This window comes from Mus pahari, chromosome 3 (assembly GCF_900095145.1).
Source record: "Mus pahari chromosome 3, PAHARI_EIJ_v1.1, whole genome shotgun sequence".
NCBI classification, from domain to species: domain Eukaryota; kingdom Metazoa; phylum Chordata; class Mammalia; order Rodentia; family Muridae; genus Mus; species Mus pahari.
In genome coordinates this window covers 102,983,459-102,997,962 of record NC_034592.1, presented here as the reverse complement: position 1 = coordinate 102,997,962, position 14,504 = coordinate 102,983,459, and the positions used below count along the sequence as shown (strand labels likewise).

Here is a 14,504-nt window from a genome sequence, read left to right as displayed (position 1 = left end):
TCATGTTTACACTCTGGTATAAAGATCAGGTAGACATCGCTAGCATATGTTAAACCACTCATGTTTACACTCTGGTATGAAGATCAGGTAGACATTGCTAGCATATGTTAAACCTCATGTTTACACTCCGGTATGAAGATCAGGTAGACATTGCTAGCATATGTTAAACCACTCATCACGGCTGGATATGGTGGCTCTCGGGAGGCCGAGAATCTCCCAAGTCTGAGACTTGTCTGGACTACAATGTGAGACTGTCTATACCAATAGTAGAGATAACTTAGGCTGGCTGTAGTGGCACATGTCTTTGATCCCAGAGAGAGGAGGATCTCTGTGAGTTGAGGCGAGCCTGGTATGCAAAGTTTACAAAGGCCAGGGCTATACACAGAAACCCGATCTCAAAAACAAAACAAAACAAAGCAAAACACCAAAAAACGACAAACAAAAAAGAAATAACTTAATAAATAAAAACACTAAACCCGCAGACAGAAGGCTTTGCATGAAGCAAACAGTACTTGGTACTGAAAGAAGAAAATGTTGTTCATTAGTTAAGTTTATAATAAATATGAGGGTCGTTCACAGGATTCTGTTGTCTGTATTCAGCTTTGTTTCTACTGAAATTTTTTGCTCTTCTGTAAGAACCATGATGTGGAGGTGAAGCAAGTCTTAGCACTTTTGTTCAAAAATCTTTCCTGTACATTAGTGATTCTCAAACTGCACCATAAAAGCCAACAAAAATGAACTCACACTTCTCCTAAGAAGATGAGCAGACACAGTCTGACAGCCAGAAATGGGAGGAAATACTTGTCAAATGTATGCAAATGCAGCATCAGGTGTGTAAATGAAGCATCATGTATGTAAATGCTGTAAATGCAGCATCGTGTATGCAAATGCAGCATCATGTATGTATATGCTGTAAATACAGCATCATGTACGCCAACTCACTTGAATTTGCTCTAATATTTATTTTTCTTTCTTTCTCTCTCTCTCTTTTTTTTTTTAAAGATTTATTTATTTATTATATGTAAGTACACTGTAGCTGTCTTCAGACACCCCAGAAGAGTGGAGTCAGATCTCCTTAAGGATGGTTGTGAGCCACCATGTGGTTGCTGGGATTAGAACTCTGGACCTTCAGAAGAGCAGTCGGGTGCTCTTACCCGCTGAGTATTCTCACCAGCCCTCTTTCTTTTTTTTTAAGATTTATTCATTATGGGGCTGGTGAGATGGCTCAGCGGTTAAGAGCACTGACTGCTCTTCCAAAGGTCCTGAGTTCAAATCCCAGCAACCACATGGTGGCTCACAACCATCTGTAACGAAATCTGACCCCCTCTTCTGACAGCTACAGTGTACTTACAAATAATAAATAAATAAATAAATAAATAAATATTTTTTTTAAAAAAAGATTTATTTATTATAAGTACACTGTAGCTGTCTTCAGACACTCCAAAAGAGTCAGATCTTATTACAGGTGGTTGTGAGCCACCATGTGGTTGCTAGAATTTGAACTCAGGACCTTCAGAACAGTCAGTGCTTTTAACCGCTGAGCTCAAACCTAGTATCTGTAAATCATTGGGAGCACCATTTAATTTGTACCTTCACAAACTTCTGGGCACCACCATGCACCCTTTCAGGGCAGAGTTGGGCTCAATTAATTTCACACAATTTCAGTATCAACTTGTGTTGAAAGAAAAGTAGAAATTCAACTTCAGCTTCCTGGAAAAGTTTTGTAAGGGATTGGGCAATAGTTCAACCAGGGCAGAAGGAAATGTAGTAAGTATGGAAAGAAAGGAAGGCAAGAGGCACAGGAAAGTGCCACTTTGTACTGGTATGTTAGTAAAAGCCACAATCTATTAAATTCTAAAAATAGATGGATGACCAACATTAACTCTCACAGTCAGGGCATGGGGTCTTGTTCCCTGTCACTCTAGTACCTTCTACAGGGTCTGGCACACAGGAGATAAATCAAGTACAATGGCAGGTAACACTCGGTATATGCAAAGTAATATTGGAAGCACAACATTAAGAATCTCTCAGCGACCCGGGCGTGGTGGCGCACGCCTTTAATCCCAGAACTCGGGAGGCAGAGGCAGGCGAATTTCTGAGTTCTGGTCTATGAAGTGAGTTCCAGGACAGCCAGGACTACACAGAGAAACTCTGTCTCGAAAAACAAACAAACAAACAAACAAAAAAACCTCTTAGTGGGACTACAGATGTGGCTCAGTAGAAAGAGTGAAGAGATAGCTCAGTAATTAAGAGCACTGACTGCTCTTCCAGAGGCTCTGAGTTCAATTCCCAGAAACCACATGGTGGCTTACAACCATCTGTAATGGGGTGTAATGCCCTCTTCTGGTGTGTCTGGAGCGAGCAATGGTATATTCACATACATAAAATAAATAAATCTTTGAAAGAAAAAAAGAAAAAGAAATAAAGAAAATGAGCCGGGTCCCAGCATTTGGGAAGCAGAGGCAGGCGGATCTCTGAGTTTGAGGCTGGCCTGGTCTACAGGGTGAGTTCCAGACAATACTACACAGAGAAACCCTGTCTGGAAAAAACAAACAAACAAACAAAAGAAACAGAAAGAAGAACGAGTAAAGGACCACACAGATGTGGGGAGAGGGAAGAAAGGCGACAGTGCTTCTTACAGTGCAGCTTGTTGCTCCGGCTGTTGAGGGGTTCCGGGCCATTCACATCTTTGCTCTTTTCGTTATCCTCAATGGGTCGGAAATGAGCCAATGTTCTCATGAATCCTCGGAAGTTTACCTGATCCTCTCTGATTAGGAAATATAACAGAATGCCATGTCAATCACAGTGGAAGTCTTCTGTTTGTATATTTTGTCTTTTTGCAGTGTTTCTGAATCAAACTCAGGGTCTTCCACAAGCTAGGTAGCCACTCCACCACTAAACTATATAGATTCATGGTGACTGATTCTTATGGACTAAGAAATGGCCAACACTTTGATCTTGAGTAGCCTAAAAGTTCATTTAACAAGCTTCCTTTCCATATGCATGCTTATACAATATCTCCATCTAAAACACCTCCCCCCAATAGTGTGAAATGGTTTATTATTCTCATTTATTAAATGATTAACTAGGCTGAAAGAAGAAAAGGACTTAACTATGGTCAGAGTTATTAACTGAATTTGCTTATATATCTATAAAGTGGATTTTAAGTAGGGCCAGCACCACACATGAAAGTCAGTACTTAAAACTCTCTCTCTGCTTTGAACTCTGGAACAGCCAGCATGTCACTCTTACAAACCACAATAGAATGTGCCTAGAGACATTTACATTTTAAAGCACATTCTAGAAACTCCTGCTTGTTTATTTGTTGTTCTGAGATAGTCTGGCTCTGTAGCCAGCCTGGCTCTGCGTTCACAGCAGTCCAGCTTTGGCTTGCCCAGGACTAGGGTAAGGGTTATAAGCCGCCAGCCGAGTCGCTTTGCTACACTTTCCTCTCTCCTCCTAGTGCTGGGGATTAAACACAGGGTTTCAGCTACAGTAGGCAGGCACTTTACCACTGAGCTATGTAGATCCAGCACTGTGGCTCTCTTTTCTTCTTAAAGTTTTATTTTATCTTATGGTCTCCATTTATGTCTGTGTACCACGTGCATGACTGTCAGAAAAGGGTATCTGATTCCCTGGAACAGGAGTTAGTTATAAGCTTCCATGTGGGTTCTGAGAATCAAACCTGAGTCCTCTAAAAGAGAGGACAGTGTTTTTAACAGATAAATACAAGACATAGCAATGGATATCTGTTATCCCAGCACTCAGGAGGCAGAAAAAGTAAAGACTGCTTTGAATTTAAGTCAATTTAGGCCACATAAAAGTAGTAGGTCAGCCAGGCAGTGGTGGTGCATGCCTTTTACCCCAGCATTCAGGATGAAGAGACAGGCCAGTCTCTTGAGTTTGAGGCCAGCCTAGTCTGCAGTGAGTTCCAGGATAGCCAGGACAATATAGAGAAATCCTGTCTCAAAGACAGACAGACAGACAGACAGACAGACAGACAGACAGACAGAGTACTGGGCAAGCAAAGGATACAAGCAATACTTTTCCTTGTAACATGAACAAAAAAAGGCTAGGTATGTTGCTTAGTTGGTAGTGTTTGCCTGGCATGAATGAGACCTGTGTTTACTCTCCGATACCACGCATACTCAGTCTGTTGTGTTCATGTCTATAATCCCAGCACTCATGAGATGGAAACAGGATCAAGGTCATTCTTGACTACATAAGACTTGGTGGGGAGAAAGGTGAGATGGAGGGAGGGCTTGGACATGATGGTAACTAAAGGGAGACAGGCAGATCTCTTCAGGTTGAAGGCCAGTCAGAGACTCTATCTCAAAAACAAACAAACAAACAAACAAACAAACAAACAAAAAAAGTAATTTTAGGCTGAATATGTAGCTCAGAATATGAACACTTGTCTAGCATACATGAAGCCTTGAGTTTGAACTTCAGCACTAAAATACACTGGTCATAGTGGTGTACACCTATAGTTGCTTCCACTCAGTAAATAAAGAGAGGAGGATCAGAAGTGCAAGATAGCTGATGCTGCCGCCTGATAACTGAGTTTAATCCTCAGAACCCACATGGTGGGAAAAACAAACTGTCTCCTGAAAATTGTTCTGACTTTCATATAATGGCATACCCAACACACACACACACACACACACACACACACACACACACAGAGAGAGAGAGAGAGAGAGAGAGAGAGATAAAATAGCAACTAAAAAGAAATAATCTAAAATAGAAGAAATGAATTTTTTAATAGTTAAAGGGTAACATATGGCTTGTTTACTTATGACAATCATATGATTTTTTTAGGTAACTCTGGGTGGCCTACTTCCCAGAGTTACCTAAAAAAATCCTGCCAGGCAGTGGCACATGCCTTTGATCTTAGCTCTTAGAGACAGAGGCAGGGAGATCTTTATAAATTCAAGGCTAGTCTGGTCTGCCTGGTCTACCTGGTCTTAGGCCAGCCATAGCTACCCATTGTGAGACCCTGTATCAGAAAGAAAAACAAAACAAAATCCCTGTTTTAGCTAAGTAATCCCAACATTTTGGAAGCAAAAATAGGAGGATTTTGAATTTGAGTTCATTTTACACTTTTAAGGGATCATGTCCCCCCCCAAAAAAAAAAAAAAAAAAAAAACGCCAGACGTGGTGGCGCACGCCTTTAATCCCAGCACTTGGGAGGCAGAAGCAGGTGGATTTCTGAGTTCAAGGCCGCCTGGACTACAGAGTGAGTTCCAGGACAGCCAGGGCTACACAGAGAAACCCTGTCTCGAAAAGCCAAAAACAAACAAACAAACAAACAAACCAACCCCTCTGGTCTGTGTGGAAATAACAGGTAGTGTAGGTAAGTGTCAGGTTGGTAATACAGTTCAGAGACCTACTAACGAGAGAGAGCAAAGAAAAGCTAGCTCAAAAGGGGGACCCTGACTTCTCTCATGCAGTCACACTCATCGTGGAGCACAATAGGACCTGTAGCAAAACGTAAGCTCTGAGCAATCAAGCAACATGGACTAAGAATCAAATCGTGTACAGGGCAAAAAAGAAGGAACGTTATCAACACAATGTCTACACAATGAAGAATGAAACACCTATGTTCTACTATCAAATTTCAGTCTGAAGAAAACAAAACAAAACAAAAAAAGAAAACTTTTTTTTTGTTGTTGTTAGGGACAGAAGAAACCAAAGCCCGGGAGCCGAGTAAACACTTGATAAGAAGCAGAGGCACAGGCCATGTAGCGTAGCAGCAGACTGGAGAAGGTGGCAGGAAATAACCAGCGTCAAAGGAGATTCAGCTTTGCCTTTCAAAACAGACTTCAGAAGGCTCAGGGGCGAAGGCTCCTGCCATGTCTGGTGATCTGATATTTTCCCAGAACCCAACTGGTGTAGGAGAGAACTGACTTAGGCAAATTGTCCTCTAATTTACATATATACACACACACAAAAATAAATGTCTAAAAAAAAAAAAGAAGAAAAAAGGACTTCCACAAGCTGTTTCTCCAGTAACTGACGGTGACTGAGGAGTTCTGAAAAAGAAGTTGACACTGAAATACTCTCCATCACCAACGGGACATGGAAAGCACACCAGTGAGACAGAGGGTGCAGGAGGCAAGAAAGGCACAAATGAAGGGAGCGGAAGACAGCTCTGACTTGAGTGTCTTGGTGATTGTTCTTGCTGTCCTGATCTAACTGGCCCTGAGTTTGTTTTTCAATTAAAAAAAAATTTTTTTTAATGTGTCTTGAGTGTTGAGTGTTTTGCTTGCATGTATGACTATAGACCGGGTGTGTGCTGGCTAGTTTTTCTACCAACTTGACATAGGCTAGATTCATCTAGAAAGGAAGAATCCAGAATGTCCTATAAGGAGACTTTGGCTTTTAGGAGATTTTGTTTGTTTTGTTTTGTTTTGTTTTGTTTTAGAAAGGGTTTCTCTGCGTACCTCTGGCTGTCTTGGAACAGCTCTATAGACCATGCTGCCCTCAAACTCCAACCAAACTCAGATATCCACCTGCCTCTGCCTTCTGAGTGCTAGGATTGAAGGTGTGCACCACCACAGCCCCAGCTTCCTTCAGGGTATTTTCTTTAAATTGAATGATGTGGGAATGCCCAGCATGTTTATGGGTGGTGCTATCCCCGGGCCCATGGTCCTGGGTAGTATAAGAAAATAAGCTAAGCAAGCTAGTAAGCAGCATTCCTCCATGATTCCTGTCTGCAGGTTCCATCCTTCAGTCCCCGACCTGACCTCCTTCAATGATGGACTGTGATTTAGAACTGTCTGCTGTAATAAACCCTTTCTTCCCTAAGCTGCTTCTGGTCATAGTGCTTTATCACTATGGGGCCCTGGGTGTGATTTTCAGCAACATAACAGCTCATAATCATCCATAATTCCTGTTCTAGAAAATCTAATGTTCTCCGATGGCACCATACAGGTGGTGGACACACAGACACAAAAATGAATACAAGAAAAACCAAGCTGGGTGAAAAACAAGAGATAATCTATATATGAAAATTAGGGGTGTCAATTTAATTCTAGGCAACCATGATCTGAGAAGATACCTCAAGTTTTATTCTATTCTACTTTATTATTATCATCATTATCATTACTGTTATTATTCTACATTAGCAATTACTATAGCCTAGACAATAAAGGAAGGGACCAAAACCAACTGCCCCCACTCACCCCTCTGAAAAGAAGGCATTGATGATCCGGTCCCCCAGTGGGTTGATGGCAAGTTCTGGAATCCTCTGGAAATCTTCCCGGCTGCCAAAAGAATCACCTTAAGCTACAGATCACTGGCCTTTGGAATGGACTCTTTTGAAGCCAAAAGAGTCCAACCCAGCAAGAAAACTGCCTCCTGGAATTACTTCTGTGGCAAAGTACACAAGTAACTAGACTATCTGCCAACTGTGGGGTTTTTTGTTTTTGTTTTTGTTTTTTTTTTTTGCACCAACTCAGGTGTGAATGAAGCAAGATTTAATTTTGCTATGCCCCAGTAATCCCAGCAAACAGGTTATGTCAATGAACAAATACTACGCTGTTCCTTAGTAAATGATTTCTTGAACATTACCACTTTGTAATTAATTATTAAGTTTGGCATTGTGAACAGCAAATAGACACAATCAACTACAGCAGTAGTTGAAGGCTGGAGGAGCCTAAAGACGCTTGCTCGAAAAAAGCTAAAACACCTAAGAAATCTAAGAAATTCTTTTGTGTGTGTGGGTTTTTTTTTGTTTTTTTTTGTTTTTTTTTGTTTTTTTGGAGACAGGGTTTCTGTGTAGCCTTTGCTGTACTCAAACTCAGAAATCCACCTGCCTCTGCCTCCCAAGTGCTGGGATTAAAGGCGTGTGCCACCATTATCCAGCAGAAATGTAAAAAATTCTTAAGAGATTGTTTCCACTCAAGAAGCCAACTAACAGGGCACAGTGGCCAGGCTGACCTATAATCGCGTTCTAACAGAGTTTGGATTATAGTTAAGACCCTCCCATAGTTTCCCAAAAAACTAACAAATAAATAGAAAGAAAGAAAAAAGGGATGGAGGGAGAAAGGAACGGAGGCAGGGAAAAAAATCCTTTCACTGACAAGAAATGAAGCAGATGCAATCAGCTTCACATAACATGGAGGCTGTGATACATTCTTCATACATAAATCTTGTGCTGCTCCAACATCAAGTGATATAGTATTGCTCTGTTCTTGAATGCCATGCTTTATCTCTGCCCTTGTAGAGATGAAGAAATTGGATTAGGCAAAGGAACTTGCCTTTGTCACACTAAAAAGTAGAAATGCTTTAAATCTCAGACTTTAAGTCAAAATGTATTTCTTGTTAAAAAGAAAAAGTTTCCCATATTATATTGTTATTTAAGATACATCTTGGTCTAGAGAAACGGCTCATTGGTTAAGAGCACTTCCAGAGGTCCTGAGTTCAATTCCCAGCAACCACATGGTGGCTCACAACCATCTGTAATGGGATCTGATGCTTTCTCTGGTGTGTCTGAATACAGCTACAGTGTACTCATTTAAATAAAAATAAATCTTCTTTTACAAAAACTTATTATGTCATGGCTGCTCAGGCTGGCCTTGAACTTACTCTGTAGTACAGGCCAGGCTGGAACAAATGGTTTCCTTGCCTCTGTCCCTGAGTACTGGGATTACAGACATTTGCTACCATACCTTGTCCACATTAAAATTTTTGAACATTGCTGTTTTAAAAACTGCTCAGTATTTCTCTAAAACTTCTTGGATATCCTATGTGAGGAACACAAAACTGTCTAGGATTTACTTTTCAAACCTATCAGTGTCATACAGGAAGAGCTAAGGCTTCTATTGTTGGTGGAGCATCTCCTCAGCAGACGAAGGTGATCCCTAGCACAACCCAACCCAAAAGATAGAGAAGATTGTTACGGATCAAAAGAGACTGAAGGACTGTGGGAATCGAGCTTCGGATGCAGCCCAGTTGGTAAAGTGCTTGTACAGATGCAAGAAATCATGGATTCAATCCCAGCATGACATAGACTGGGTGAAACAGGACGTGGCTGAAGTCTCCACAAGGGAAGGCAAAGGTAAGAGGACCTGAAGTTCTCAGGCACCCTTGGTCACGTAATAAGCTAAAGGGCAGCCAAACAGAACAACAGGGGCTGTAAGATGATTATGTCATTCAAGTGCTTGCCTCACAAGCCTAAGAACCTGAGCTCAGATCCCCAGCACCGGTGGAAAAAAGCCAGACACAGCAGTGCACATCTGTAATCCCAGCACTGCGGAGGTTGAAACGTAACTGCAGTTAACTGTCCAGTCAGCTTAGCAGAATTGATAAGTTCTAAATTTTACATCAAGACCTTATATTAAAAATTAAGACTGGGCCAGGCAATCATGGTGCATGCCTTTAATCCCAGCACTCAGAAGACAGAAACAGGAGGATCTGAGTTCAAGGCCAACCTGGCCTACAGAGTAAAATCCAGGCAGCCCGGGCTACACAGAGAAATCCCCGTGTCAAAAAACAAACAAACAAACAAAACAAAACAAAACAACCACTGCTTGGGACAGATAGCTCATGCCTTAATCCACAACATTAAGGATACAGGCAGAGGCCAGTCTAGTCTACATAGTAAGTTCCAGGCCAGTCAAGGCTAAGTAGTAAGAACCCTGTATAAAAAATAAAGTAAAGCCAGGCGTGGTGGCGCACACCTTTAATCCCAGCACTCGGGAGGCAGAGGTAGGCAGATTTCTGAGTTCGAGGCCAGCCTGGTCTACAGAGTTAGCTCCAGGACAGCCAGGGCTACACAGAGAAACCCTGTCTCGAAAAAAAAAAAAAAAAAGTAAAATCAGAGAGTTAAGAAGATACCCAATGTGAACCTATGACCTATGAATTCTACATCAGCATACAAAGAAGTGTATGCACATCCACACATAAATCTGTGAATATCCACAGTTACACACACGGAGTGGGGGGACAGTAACAACAAAACATACAAGAAAAGAGTCATCACATAGGGCATTTGGCACTAAGACTAGGTTTAATTTCCCATACCCACATGGTGGCAGAAATGGAACTCTTCTTGGTTTGTTTTACTTTGTAAGTGAATAACTTACATGTATGTATGTGTACCACCTGCATGCCTGGTGCCTGAGATCAGAAGAGAGCATTAGATCCCCTGAATTGGAGTTACAGATGGTTATGAGACACCATGTAGGTTCTGGAAATCTAACCCAGGTCCTCTACAAGAACAAGTGCTCTTAATTGCTGAGTCATCTCTCTAGCTCCAGAGAGCTAACTCCTTTGTCTTCTGACCTCTGCACACACAAGTAAATACATGTAAAAACAAACAAACAAAAACAAGAGATGAATGTGTAAACTCTATACATGACTTTAGACTGCAAAATTGCTGTAAAGGATAGCATACATCAACTATATAGAATGGAGACACATTTGAAATAGACTGCTATGAGATAGTACTTCATTAAAACACTAAGTTTTAAAAATTATCTTATGTGTATGAGTGTTTTGCCTGCATGTATGTCTGTGTACCATGTGTGTACTTAGTGCCTGAGGAGGTCAGAAGAGGGTCAGATCCAACTGGAACAGGCATTAATAGATGGCTATGAGCTGCCCTGTGAGTGCTGGGCAGAATCTGACCCTCTGGAGGTGCAGTTAGTGCTTTTAACCACCGAGTCGTTTCTCCAGCACCTCCGTGTGTGTGTGTGTGTGTGTGTGTGTGTGTGTGTGTGTGTGTGTGTGTGTGTGTGTGTTTAGCCTTGGCTGTCCTAGAACTCGATTTGTAGACCAAGGAGTCCTCAAACTCACAAAGAACTGTCTGCCTCTACTTCCTGAGTGCTAGGATTAATGGTGTGAGCCACACCTTGAAGTAAACACTCCTTTTTTTTCGAGACAGGATTTCTCTGTGTAGCCCTGGCTGTCCTGGAACTCACTCTGTAGACCAGGCTGGCCTCAAACTCAGAAATCTGCCTGCCTGCCTCCCGAGTGCTGGGATTAAAGACAAATTATGTAATAATTTTTTGCTGCATTAAATAGTCCAGACCCTAGTAAACTTTATCATCTTGATTAATTATGATTCATAAAAGAAATCTGTTTTCTTGGCCGGGCATGATGGCGCACGCCTTTAATCCCAGCACTTGGGAGGCAGAGGCAGACGGAGTTTGGAGTTTGAGGCCAGCCTGGTCTACAGAGTGAGCTCCAGGGCAGCCAAGGCTACACAGAGAAACCCTGTCTCGAAAAAAAACAAAAAAAATATAAATATAGATATAGATATAGATGATATAGATATAGGTAGATAGATAGTACCTCTTGTCTAACAAAATGATAAGAAACACTCCAAGAAGAGCCAGGTGTGGTGGATCACACCTTTAATCCCAACACTGGAGAGACAGAAGCAGGTTGATCTCTTGAGTTCTAGGCCAGCCTGATCTACAGAGTTCCAGGGATACACAGAGAAACCCTCATTTCTTGAAAACCAAAATAACAACAACAAAATTATCAGGACTAGAGAGATGGCTCAGTGATTAAGGGCACTGAAGACCCAGGTTCAATACCTAGCAACCACATGGCAGTTCACACCTCTCTATAATTTCAGTTTCCAGGACTTCTGATAACCTCATACAGGTGTACATGCAGACAAAAAACACCAGTGAACAAAGAAAAAAATTAAATAAATTATATATGCAAATATATATGCATATGCACATAACACACACACACACACACACACACACACACACATATATGCATACCAATGATGTATAGACACCATGGCCAAATGGTCCCTGCTCTCCAAATGCAAGATTCCTAGTATGCCCATCCTTGGAATACAGACAGCCCACAGTGTGGCTACCCTTGGAATATAGCTCCTAGGGATCCTGATCTGGGAAGGAGGGAAGGGAGAGAGGGAGGTACTCACCTGAGAGTCCCGTTTTCCCCTTTGTCCAGGCTGGTGAAGCGGCTGTACAGGCGCGTGATCTGACTGTGGGAAACTGAAGGGCAGAAAATCAGTCCCAATAGAAGAAATAGACATGCATTCATACTACACCCACGGCTATTGCATGCTTCAGCGTGAGGGAGATGGGGAGGTGTGCAAGTGTCAAAACAGCAAGTTTAAAAAACTAAAGAATAAGCTGGTGAGATGGCTCAGTGGGTAAGAGCACCCGACTGTTCTTCCAAAGGTCCAGAGTTCAAATCCCAGCAACCACATGGTGGCTCATAACCATCTGTAACAAGATCTGACGCCCTCTTCTGGAGTATCTGAAGACAGCTACAGTGTACTTACATATAATAAATAAATAAATCTTTAAAAAAAAAAAAAACAAAAACAAAACTAAAGAATAAGAGGAGCTAGAGAAGAAACTACATCAATGAAAACTGGCTCTTAAAAAATGAAGTATAGGGCTGGAGAGATGGCTCAGTGGTTAAGAGCACAAGGTCCCGAGTTCAAATCCCAGCAACCACTTGGTGGCTCCCAACCATCTGTAACAGGATCAGATGCCACCTTCTGGTGTGTCTGAAGATAGCAACAATGTACTAACATACATACATACAAACGCCAGGAACTGGTGGCACATGCCTTTAATCCCAGCACTTGGGAGGCAGAGGCAGGCGGATTTCTGAGTTCGAGGCCAGCCTGGTCTACAGAGTGAGCTCCAAGACAGCTGAGACTAAACAGAGAAACCCTGTTTCGAAAAACCAAAACATACATACATACATACATACATACATACATAAATGAATAAATAAATTTAAAAATGAAGTGTATAACTAAGAATGTATTAGGCTAGGAATGAAGCTCGGTGGTAGAGTTCTGCTTCACATGCACGACAATCTGAATTAATTACACACACACAGAGCTTTAAAAACACAAAACAATAAGAATTGAAGAACTTCTTTCAAAAACAACAACAATAAAGCATTAGGGGTAAAGGTACAGGTCAGTTGAAGAGCACCTGTTTAAAAGTATGAGTGAGACTGTCTGATTCCTAACAGATCTCTCTCACTCCCCCCCCCTCCAAACTAAAGTTAAAAGAGAGGAAAAAAACAAAAACAAAACCTCAAGCCTATCAATTAGTTTGGCTCTTCAGACTGGAATTTCTGAGCAGGTAACTTAATGCCGAACTAAATGGTGTGGCACATCAAACAATTCTGTTTTTACTACCTAGTCTCCTTCTGCACCAAGCACCAACAGCATCACCTCCTCTTTAGGACATAACTGGTTGACAGATCCTACACCTGGAATCAACTTGTTTGATGTAACAAAGTGACCATGCTATGACATCCACAAGAGAACCTAGTGGCTGCTTAGTCTGGATTAGCACAGTCAACTCCAGCACAAACTCACAGCTAGAAGCAGTTTATAACTGTAGATGTACAAAACAACCCTGAAAGTGCAAAAGGGACTTCAGGGAAACAGTTTAGTCTCCTGGCAGATTAGAGGCAGAAGGAAAGCACAGAGTAACCATAGTAGAAACTATGACAGCCCCATAGCAGGGAACAAGTCCAAACTGTCTCAGCTGCACCGCACCTGTGAGGTGGCAAAGATGAAGAAAGTGTGGATCTGAAGGTTGTCCTCCCCTAGCTCAAGCAATACAACATACCTGCTGTATGCAGAAGAGGAAACAAAGTAAACAAGGCAGGAAGTAAAACAGGAAGTGAACGGTGGGCACAGAGGACACACTAGGGCAGCTGTGATCTGGCATTAGGTTCATACATGAAAGGGGCACTAATATCTAAACACAGCATGGGAGGCACAACTCCTCCCATTTAGGCAGAACAAACGAGTTTGGCTGCTAAAGGCCGAAGGTGGAGACTGCTGCCAGCCACACGTGTACACAGAGCTTTGCAAAGAATAGCCACTTGTGATTGCCAGGTAGCCAGAGTGTGATTCCACACATGGAGACAAGGGGCTAAGTTAGTGGGACTGCGAGGAGTGGAAGGAAAATGCTCAGCAAAGTGTCTGCGCTGGGAATGCACACAGAGTTAACTTTTTCGTTTGTTTGTTTGTTTGTTTGTTTGTTTGAGATAGGGTTTCTCTGTGTAGCCCTGGCTGTCCTGGAACTCACTCTGTAGACCAGGCTGGCCTCAAACTCAGAAATCCGCCTACCTCTGCCTCCCGAGTGCTAGGATTATAGGCCTGCGCCACCACTGCCCAGCTACCCCTGAAGGATTTTAAGTAACTTTAATATTTAGTTCACTGGGTAAGTTTCTAGTGTTTTAGAGTCTTACAGATTATTGGGTTTTTTAAGATGAAAAAAATAAAACTAATAAATGACTGGGTGGTGGGTATACTTTTGCACGCCTTTAATTCCAGTACTGTTTATTGGTACTGAATCCAGTACCAGGATTCAAAAGATGGCTCAGCCGGGCGTGGTGGCGCACACCTTCAATCCCAGCACTTGGGAGGCAGAGGCAGGCGGATTTCTGAGTTAGAGGCCAGCCTGGTTTACAGAGTGAGTTCCAGGACAGCCAGGGCTACACAGAGAAACCCTGTCTCGAAAAACCAA

The 14,504-nt window shown here is 42.1% G+C and overlaps 1 protein-coding gene across 1 annotated transcript in view; it reads right to left on the bottom strand.

The window, feature by feature from the left end:
* Positions 1–14,504, bottom strand: part of Chp1 (calcineurin like EF-hand protein 1) — a 35,291-nt gene that overhangs the window by 10,807 nt on the left and 9,980 nt on the right. Inside the window, exons 2-4 of the mRNA XM_021192685.2 lie at positions 11,915–11,987; positions 7,188–7,268; positions 2,640–2,767 (exon numbers count right to left, since the gene is read on the bottom strand). Coding sequence (XP_021048344.1) covers positions 2,640–2,767; positions 7,188–7,268; positions 11,915–11,987 — 282 coding nt within the window. The remainder of the gene's footprint in view (positions 1–2,639; positions 2,768–7,187; positions 7,269–11,914; positions 11,988–14,504) is intronic.